The sequence below is a fragment of the Megachile rotundata genome, chromosome 7, assembly GCF_050947335.1.
Source record: "Megachile rotundata isolate GNS110a chromosome 7, iyMegRotu1, whole genome shotgun sequence".
NCBI classification, from domain to species: Eukaryota; Metazoa; Arthropoda; class Insecta; order Hymenoptera; family Megachilidae; genus Megachile; species Megachile rotundata.
The window spans coordinates 18412295-18422331 of record NC_134989.1 but is presented as its reverse complement, the minus strand read 5'-3'; the positions used below and the strand labels follow the sequence as shown (position 1 = coordinate 18422331).

Sequence of the window (10037 nt, the reverse complement as noted above, 5' to 3'; positions counted from 1 at the left end):
TCTTATTTCCTGTCCGACCGGTAGGAAGTAGTATTTCTTCGTCCGTTGATCAACGAAATAATCTGAACGACGATTCGATGCTCGATTTGAAATTCGAATACGCCGAATGTTAGAACTTCGATAAACTATTTTTTATATTATATAATATTCGAGTATGTTCTCGATAGCCTGAAACGATATCGAATCTCTAATGAAAATTGACGCCAGTTGTAATCTACTCGTACATACGGAGAGAATGACCATATGCGGTTATTCCGGTATTTCGATTTTCAAATATCCAGATTAACGAGAATTCCCTTGTGACCCATTTGTCGATTAATAATTTCGAACACGCGAACGTGCTCGCGGCCGCGATTCATCCCCTCTAATTAGGTAAAACCTTTTCTTCTTTAGGTTGTTCGATCGTCGACTCCGCAATAATTCGGATTCGAGCTGACTCGAAAGGACGAGCAATCGGTTTCCCTTTTTAAGCGAGCCACGGATTAAAAGGATAATAATCGAATCAAGTCGGTTCGATTATTCTAAGCGTTATTAACGAGTAGGATTATTTATGCCGTTTAAGCGATTTTAAATAGCGGTTCGCGCGTGTTGGTCGAAAAGCACGGTAAGCTAAGCCTGTTCGTTGACGCGACTCGCTTCCGTAGAGTCGGTAATACGATTGAAATTCGGAAAAGTTTCGCGTCCAAGCCGCGTTACGTAACGCGAGCGGTTTCCGACGAAAAAGCCGGAAAAGAGGAAAGTAAACCGTCCAGCGGTTGAAGCTTTCCAGCGGATTAACACGCGGAAGGTTAATAGTAGACGCGGTTCTCTTTGCAGCGCGTATGCAACAACAGGAGCGAAGCAGGTGCAGTAATTTGTCAGCATCGTCTTTCGCGCGTTTTATTTTTCGCCTTTTATTTTGCGGGTTTTTCGAGCTTCGTCGAGTTCGCCCGAACGAGAAACGAGCAATCTGCGACCACTAGGATTTAATCAGGCCTCGTCAGCTACGAGTCGCTTCATAATTCTTTTAGACGCGGTTACGTTACAATTTATCATCCGATGCCGGGTTCGGTCGACTTTTATTTCGTACACTAGCCCGCGTTTCTTCGAAATTTGCCAGCTTTGCGCTTGCGAGGAGGACGCGCGGTAGCGTTAACGAGTCGCTGCGAATTTCATCGTGAACAATTAATTAACGCGCGAAAAAGAAATTTCCCATAACGCGGATATTAATTTGATTATCCTATTTTTAGCAAAGTGGTAATACTCGAAAAATGATGCGGCGAAAAAGAAGAACGAGACGTAGGGTATCGTGGCAAGTGAAAAAGGCAATCGATGGCCGGACGCGTGCAGTCGCGCGTGTAAAAAACTACTCTGGTAGCGGACGTTTCAGAACTTCAAAAATTCTCCGGTTAAATTGTCAAAGTGAACGCGACAAACATATCGTATTTGGACGTTTGAAAATTGGCCGATTACGAGGAAAGAAAGGGCCGTGATCGAAGACGCTTTCAGCGAATTACGAATCTGCCGAGTATCTCGCGATTTTCAGGAATAATTACGCGAGAACGAGCACGTAAGGTAGAGAAGCGTGTAATTAGCGTAGAATCGTCGAGGGTTGTTCGTTATCCGATCGAGACATTGCGAAGCTTCTTTTTTTCGATTCGAGCAACGAAGCGAACGATTTCTTTTCAAACAGAAATTTCAGACCGCGACTAAACTCGTTAACTGTCTCCTCGACCGACATTACAGCCCGTTACAAATACGCGGTAACTTCTGTGCATATTTACCGATGCGTGCATTCGATTCAACATCGATGGTGCGGCAATGAAAGCGCGGATGTCGTTTTCGAGAAAATCTAGCATAATTAACTGCTAGCGATTCACGAATTAACCGGTTTTTCTACGGCAAAGTAGAAATTTCGAGCAATGAAAACGGGCACGAGTTCCGGAAACAGATGTAGTACTCGCGCTACCATGGTCGCCGGTTATTCGTGGCAATTACTTCTCGTTCGGTTCAATTAAGCCGCGCTGGAAGGACCGTAATATCGCGGGCTAGGATTTAGGATAGCGTCGAAATGCCCCATTAGGAAGCAGAAACTAACTTAGTTACGCCGTCGACGATCCAGGATCTCGGCTCTGACCTTACATCCCCTTCGCTCTTCGACTCGGTAACCTATCTTTCGTAATAATTGATTTTCGCCGAAAAAACTTTCAACGTATTCGTTTTTCGACACGTAAACCTAACATTCGATCAAAGTCTTTTTATCGCAACGATTCAACTACGATCGAATATTTCGATTGTAACGTTAAGCAGCGACTAACTTAACGTTACGTTCGGTAGTTAATTCGCTACCTTTGACGAGTTTCTTGAACACGGGTATACGATCCATTATTCGTATCACTGTCGCGATATCCATTATCCATCGAGAGAGCTGGCTCGTTTTGCAATGCTAATGACAAGCGAGTAGCATTTAGTCGGCATTTGGAAATATGCCAAGGCACGTGAACCGCCTCGCCTCTGCCTATCGGCGATACCGACCACGTGTACACCGACTCTGGATATTCAATTCCGGTACACCGACACCGAAACGTCGAGTACCTCTAAATACGAACGCGATTCGACTCGATTCGCTTCGTAGACACCTCTCTAAGTCTAAACTAACCGACCACGAATTCCGATTACTCGGACGATCGTTTTGCTTGAAATTTCCTCTTTTCGTATAAGACATACGTATTTACGATATTAATTTATCCCACTGTTTCGCGATTACATGTTTTTCTCGACGTTTCATCGAATCGAATCGAATCGAAATCGAGGAGTCGAAAGTTTGGCAAACGTTCGCTATCGACACCGCTCATCTATTACTGTCATGGAAACGATAAAGAGAGTTCAGAAGAAATTTCTTTTTCCCAAGGAACATTAGCCCTGTACATTCGATTGCTCTTTACGTGCATTACCGTGGCATGGAGAACTTTTTAACAGAAATCGAACACGTTGTTTCGTTAAATATCCACGATCATCCATATTTCCGCGCGTTACGGTTATTTCTACCGCGACGAACAACGTGCTAAAACCGTCGGTCGATCGAAAAGCTGTCCTTTATTCGAAACACACGGGTGCACGATTTTCGCTTGTTATCGTGCGTTGAAATATAAAAAAATGAAATTGATTGTTACCGTTTCGGTAGTGTTTGCAACCTCGATACGTTATCGTTTACATACGTTTATCCAGGAATAATAAACATCGTTCGTCAATTGAATCGCTAACGCAACCGAAACGAGTTGTTTTTTTTCTAATCGACGCGACGTCTCGGCTAAAAGAGAGGCTAAAAATCGGAGCGAAAGGATCGATAGATCGGCGTGGCGGCGAGAGAGTAAATACGTTCGAGAATTATCGACGAGAAGTCAGAGAACATTAAGAACGAAAGAATATTGTCTCGCGAAACGGCGAAGCGTTTCGTAACGGTGTCCTAACGACCCATTTTCTCGATTCACTGGCCGTAAGTACGCATTTCTAAATCGAGAAAAGAAGCCTCTTTTACGAGCGGTGCCAACGAGGATAAACAAGGGAGTGGAGCGCGTGCCAAAATTCGGCGGAAAGATGCTCGGAAAAGCGTACGAGCAAACAACTAGCGGAATAGCTAATCCGGCGATAAACGCGTTTGGAGCGAGGCCAAGTAGTTTTACGGCTCGAACGTTATCGCGTGACGCTTTTGAAACGCGGAAAAAGATCAGTTATGAACGCAGTGGCTCTCTCGGTTTGTTAAACAACGGAGAAAGAGTGTCCGTGCATCATGATGGAAAGCGTAAACCAGTTTCAACTACGTAATCTATCTAACGGCTAACGGCGTTTGTTTCGTTAACTCGTACGAGACGGTCGGGTTCGAGTACGCGTAATTATTCCTGTTCGGCCATCTTGAACGACCCATGCGGGTCCTCGTACGGTCGAGATTCTGCGGGAGAAGCCGAAATATCGAGAGACTATTAGAGAAGCACCGATATTGGAATTTAGCCATCCTGCTATTGAATTAATGCTGGTTCATAAGTGTTCCTCGAGGGTATAGTCACGGAGACTGCTGGACATTGGCTACCCTCGAGGATTATGAACGAACTTGTCCGGCGCTCGATCAAATTATTGAACGTTGCCCGAGGCGAATGTCGTCGCTGCGAATTAATTGAAATTATTCTACGACTAAACTATATTCCTTCGAATCGGACTATGCGAAATTTTTCGAAACGATCTAGCGGTTGATGACGCGTTAATAAACGATGATTCACGATGGAGGTTTATTCGAGTGGGGATGCCGAGTTGTAAGGCAAAGAAAATGGGAAGGAACAAAAGCTAGAAAGGATGTGCTGTGGTCGGAACGCGTGACAAATTTCGAAGCATTTATTATTTCGTAGACCGGCGAGTGCAGGAAACTTTCGGGGGAGAATGACGGTGTAGCCATAAAGGAGGTCGCGTGTAAACGTTTACTAGTCTTTTCGGAAAATTTCCTTGCTCGTCGCAGAAACTAGACACGGTACGCGAGCCCTAATACGGTGCTAAAATATCGCGAGCAATGGCAATCAAAATGCCTAGGAATACGACGCGTAAAATTCGTAGAAAGCGCCTTTCAGTTTATCGATGTCGCCGAACAAAAGCGGTCGGATATCAGCGTTCGCGCTCGCGTCGATGTATCGAAATTTCATAACTGGCATGTTAGCGTAATCATAATTCATCGACGTTAGCGAAGCGAAATGTCGATACGCGTATAATTCGAGCGGTGCATAGAACACGCGAAACAAAATCATTTATGGAGAACGTTATTGGCGCGAGCGATCGCGGATAACTCGACCGTCCAACCAACGATCAAACAATTACGATTAAGCGAACCTTCGTGATTGTGGTCGATCGATTAAATCGTTTTGAAATTTCGTTAAGTAGAAATTCGTTTGAAGAGAATCGGAGAAAAGAAGGAAAAACGCGATAGGGCGAAAGAAAAATTGATAAAATCATCTTTTCGAACGAATCATCGTAAACGAGTATTCGCGATTGTTGGTATCGAGTCGAACCTTCCGAATCCGTGATTCGTCGCGAACCATAATATGACTTAACGTACTTAGCCAGATATCTGAAGGCGAAACGCGGCCGCGTAACGACGTTCAACGAAGAATTTGCAATCTCGCTCGTCGTTCGGAAGAAAACGCTGAAACTTACCGAGTTTATGTAGTTAATAAGAGACAAGCCTCCGTCCCAAGGGTGTTCCAGTTCGCAGGAAATATTAGCGGGTCTTAACGCGTGGGACTGTTCCAGGGTTCTTAATCCCTCCGCAAACACTTGCACGCTGTCGTACATTAAGGCTGGCTCTGCCTGAAAAGAAGAGAGATTTCCTTTTGAGAGTCGGTCATTTACTACCGTCGCGGCAACGCGACGAGTTGCGACGAGTTGCGACGAGTTGCGACGACACGCGAAACATTAAATATTACCAACGACCGACCAGGGACTGGAATTATGCAACGAGTTCAAATCACTTGCTGGTAAAGCAGTGGTTAAAAAATGATCGCGCGCATCAGGGAGAAAGATATCGCGATTTCGCTGGAAAGAACAAGCGAAAAAGAAATAACGATGAGAGAATAATGGTAAGCACGCTAATGCCTGTGCGAGATTTGTTAGCGGGCAAAAGGTAGAACAGCAAACGTAAAGAAGTGTAGCGGGAATAATTTGGTCACGTGTTAGCTAGCACGGTATACGAGATATTCATAAAGGCGTCTGCACGCGTTGCGGTTGCTATGAAAATAATCTAGAGGCCGTCAGGTTCGTTGAAAAGGAAGAGAAAAGCGTGACACCGGCACCGGTGTCGTGACGCGCAACCAGACGAATACGTTCTCGCTCTTCTTTTCCTCTTGCGTCTTTATAACGTTAAAAATACGTTCTGAGAAAAATTCGCGAAACTGCGATACTTCGTCTCGCCCTTTCGCGCGTTCGAAGCATTCTTTCCTTCGTGTCGAACTAATTTTGTCGATAAAACCAGCGTCGCGTGCAAAATCGGCTGATCCTCTAATCGTCTTTTGGAAACTTACGGTTTAAAGAGAGAAAATTTTGCGACAGTGTTTGGTTCGCCAAGTAATTGCCTTCGCGAACTTTCCGCTAATTAACGTCATTCAGTAAATTACGAAGACGACGCTACCAATTTCACCGGAATTATGCCGAAAATGAATTTTACGCGTTACGCCGGTCTAACCAGATACATTTCGTTTACGCAAATTCTATGAATTCGATTGAACGTTATCTTGTTAAGCGACGGGATGTACAGTTAGAGCGGGCACTCGTTACGTCGCAACGAATGGGCGCTCTCGGAATTGGCAGTATAAGAAAAAAAAAAAAAGACTCCTTCCGGACCCGTGGTTACGTAACGCGCGGCGATAGAACGAGAGGCGATGCTTGGAACGGTAGCCTTTATTACTAAAAAAATTATTACTAAAAAAAAAGAGTTAAAAAGTATCGCTTTAAAAAATGACAACACGATTGATCTTGCACATTTCCTGCCGACAACGAACGCGACAAAATTATCAGGGGGTTTTTCGCTCGATCGAGAAGCCGTATCGAGAGCGATATTTTGTCAGCCGTTTGGAAGAATATTCATTAGTCGTCTCTCATTAGGAAACGAGCGAACCGCGGATATGAACGAACAAACGAACCGCTAGGCTTGCCGGATCGTCCAGCTGGCCTTTGTTCTGCCGATCAGAACCGAACGCAATGACGCGGAATACCGGTAAAACGAATCGACGAGAATTGTTTGACACGGTACACGTTTCTACGTAGCCAACGGGAAATTCGATGGAAAGCCGGCCAGCAAAGCCCAGGCGCGTCGAAAGGTTGTTATCCTCGAAAATAATCAGCGCTAACAGCGGATGCATTACCAGCCTGGTTTCGCCAGTGAAAATAATAATACATCGATATGTCGGCTAATTTCCTCGATTTCAATAGCTTCCGACAGCGGTGCAACCACGGTGCATATTGCAGGAAACAACGAATGTATTTTCGAAACGATACGTCCGCGTCGACTTTCCTATGTCGCGCGAAATTCCTATTGTTCTCCTAATTACCTTCTATGCACATTATAGAAGATAAAGAATAGTATCAAGATGACGGTGTATCTTATGACTTAGACTCTTGACTTAGAACGAAGAGAGCTCGCGATTAGATCGCTGAACACGCGCGGAGAAGTAAATATCTGTATAGCCGTTGAATAGGAATTCGATGGAGAATGATTCGCAAACAGACGATTAATTGGACTACAATTTCGTTAGCGCGATTAGTCGGTTACCGTCTAGGAGAAAATTGGAAAATGCGAAAATGCAGGACGGCGTGTAACGCTATCAGAAATCTCGTCGCTGTATAGGAGGTTGGTATAGTTGTTGCGCTACGGACATGCAACGGTTATCTCGGCTTAATTGGGACGTGCTTTTAATTAGCCCAAGTCCAAAGTAACGCGATGAAGTTGCGACAGCCGAACCGTTTGCTTTCTGTTCCGACACGGTTTTCGCGTGTCTCAACAATTTCCTTTCCTTTTCTTATCGATCAATCGCCACGATCCCTTCGTAGGTATAATGAAAATCGCGATTGCGGTCGACAATACGCGACAATCACCGTTTCGGCAGTTGATCGATATAAACGAAGGAACATTTACGATTATCGGGAACAGGTACACCGGAGCATGCGGTCTATATTCGTGCTTCGTTGAGTGCTACATTTTCATTCTACTATAGTAGAATGTATAATAATTCATGGTAGAATTAGCGCATTTCATCGCCTTCGATCGAAAACTCGAAAATCAAACTTTTAGGTCGATCTTTTAAACGCGATTTTATTTTTAAACCGATTTCGTTTTTAGAGGATATCTGAAGAATTTCGACAAGAACTTTCGGGAAATGAATTTCTCCTCTGCGCGGTACGTTAGAAATTTTAGTCTTTCCAACAGATGAAGTTAATCAGTTTCGATTAGAAGAAATCTTAGGATACCGCGGAGAATAATTTCTTTGCGTAAACGGCGATATCGAAAAAATTCAAACGTCTAAATTCCAGATGTTTAAAACGGATTCTAAGACGGGGAAAATGAATTCCGATTAAAAATTCTACGATCCCCAAGGAAATTCGATAAATCTTCTTCTCGTTTGGTGGGACGTTCGAGAAATTTTATCGGGCGGATCATTGAAAAAGATTCCGAGCCAGGGTTAATTAAGTCTAATTAACGTTTCTACGCTTCCGAAGGAAAGTTGTACCAATTATGGCTGCAAAGGCAGACGCAGAGAATAGCTGATCGATTAATAGACCCCGCCTATTCTCTCCGCGGGTCTTTCAGACAATTTTCCTTCAACTTTCCTAATATCTTTCTAAGATATCCCAAAGTTCTCCAACAGTCTTGCTAGGATATAGGATATAAATTTTCTACGACTTCGATACCTATCCCTAGATCACTAGTATCTACTTGTTATTAGATTCTCTCATATGTTCGCGGGTAATCGAAGGTTATTCTGGATTATTCGGCATCACGCTTGGATGCTGGCATTTCTTTCCGCACGGTAGACGTCTTATTCCTCGATCTATCCTGCCGGGATAATCGTAGCTGGAAATTAATTCGCGTTTCGTTTCGTTCGTTTCTTTTTCAACGCGCTGGTTGACCGACGTCGACCGGAAGTACGCTTTCAAGGATCAGCTGGTTGATTAGCATTTAAAGCGAAACTCTGGAAACGTCGTCCAGCGTGTGTCGGCTCGCGACAGATACTCGCGCGTACGAGTACGGTACAGAGGTAATTGGGAGGTAATAAAGGAAGAAAAATATGGGCTGTTTCGAAAATAAAGCGTCAACTTTTCCCGCCCGCGTTCGACGATACAAATTGTTTAACCCTTCGAATATTGTTTCGTTTCCAGAAAAATCCACGAGAATTCACGAAAATATTTCATCGCGGTGAAAACATTTTTTTCATCGTATTCGCGAAAAGAGAAAAAGAATGATTATCAAACGAGATTACCGGTAATAAAGGAAATTTATTCCACATGCATGTAGTAATATCGATTCGTTCTTTCGCGTCGAATCGTTCCCTTTCAACCTCCATAGAATACTTCGCATCTGCATAATTCACTTTTCGTATACATAGGTACGTACATTTCATCGAAAAATTTACACGCGGTAGATAAATTCGGCAAGTTGCATACGAAATTTATAGCCGGCCGTTATTCGATACAAAACGATCGAGTTACACTTCGTTTCGAAGCGCGCCGTTTATTTTGACAAATGTTTGCTAAACCGTAGGAAATCGTATAAATTGGAAGATTCGCAGAAGGGCTGCAGGCGACGTTAAGACGAGCGCACAATTCTATCGTGATATTTACCGCGTGAAATTTCAAATCTAATAAGCGGCTTTCGCGACACGATTTCTCAAGTTCCTCGTAGAGTCGAAGGGGGGTTGGCCGGCCCTAAATCTCCGTCGTCCCACGAACCTTCCAGAGACGACTGTCCGCTGCCGGATAAAATAATAAAACGCTTTGGCCACGAGATAGCCTGATTTATGGCGGCGAAAGTAAAGGTTATCCTTGTTCGCGCTACGAATTCGGTGATTCATTGGCTAACCCGGAATGCTGGAAAAAATGGAAAAATGGAAAAATGGAAAAGGTGGAAAAAAAAAGCAAGCAAGAATGCGCGTAGCAACGGGAAACTGGTTTCCTGGAACGCGTCGTTATCGTTACCTGCGTCCAACGAACGCTCTTTTAATCTTTATAGTCTCGAGGGAAATTCAGCTGTCGAGATTTCGTAACTGATTTTATTTACGATACTATTGCGCGTCGGCTTACCGCATTCGAAATTGATAAACAAGCGAACATAGTTTCAGCGAAATGACCAGAGTACGCGTTAAAGTGCAAATACTAGAAATTTTTATTCGAACGTACAGCGATTCGTTACAGGCAATAATAATGTCCCGGTCGAAGTTTACTTTCGGTAACGCGTATCTATGTAATGTTTGACGAGTAATTGCAGCGCGGTACTCGCGCCTGGGTAAACGTTACATTTCGAATCGACG

General features: G+C 43.9%; 2 protein-coding genes across 12 annotated transcripts in view; one reads left to right on the top strand and one right to left on the bottom strand.

The window, feature by feature from the left end:
• The window catches only part of Sesn (Sestrin), a 142567-nt gene that overhangs the window by 82894 nt on the left and 49636 nt on the right, over positions 1 to 10037 (top strand). The window lies entirely within an intron of this gene.
• LOC100878761 (glutamate receptor ionotropic, kainate 2) overlaps positions 1 to 10037 on the bottom strand; it is a 58822-nt gene that overhangs the window by 13428 nt on the left and 35357 nt on the right. For all 3 annotated transcript variants that reach the window (XM_003708387.3, XM_076533867.1, XM_076533868.1), the window contains exon 7: positions 5176 to 5328. In XM_003708387.3, the coding sequence (XP_003708435.1) occupies positions 5176 to 5328 (153 nt within the window). The remainder of the gene's footprint in view (positions 1 to 5175; positions 5329 to 10037) is intronic.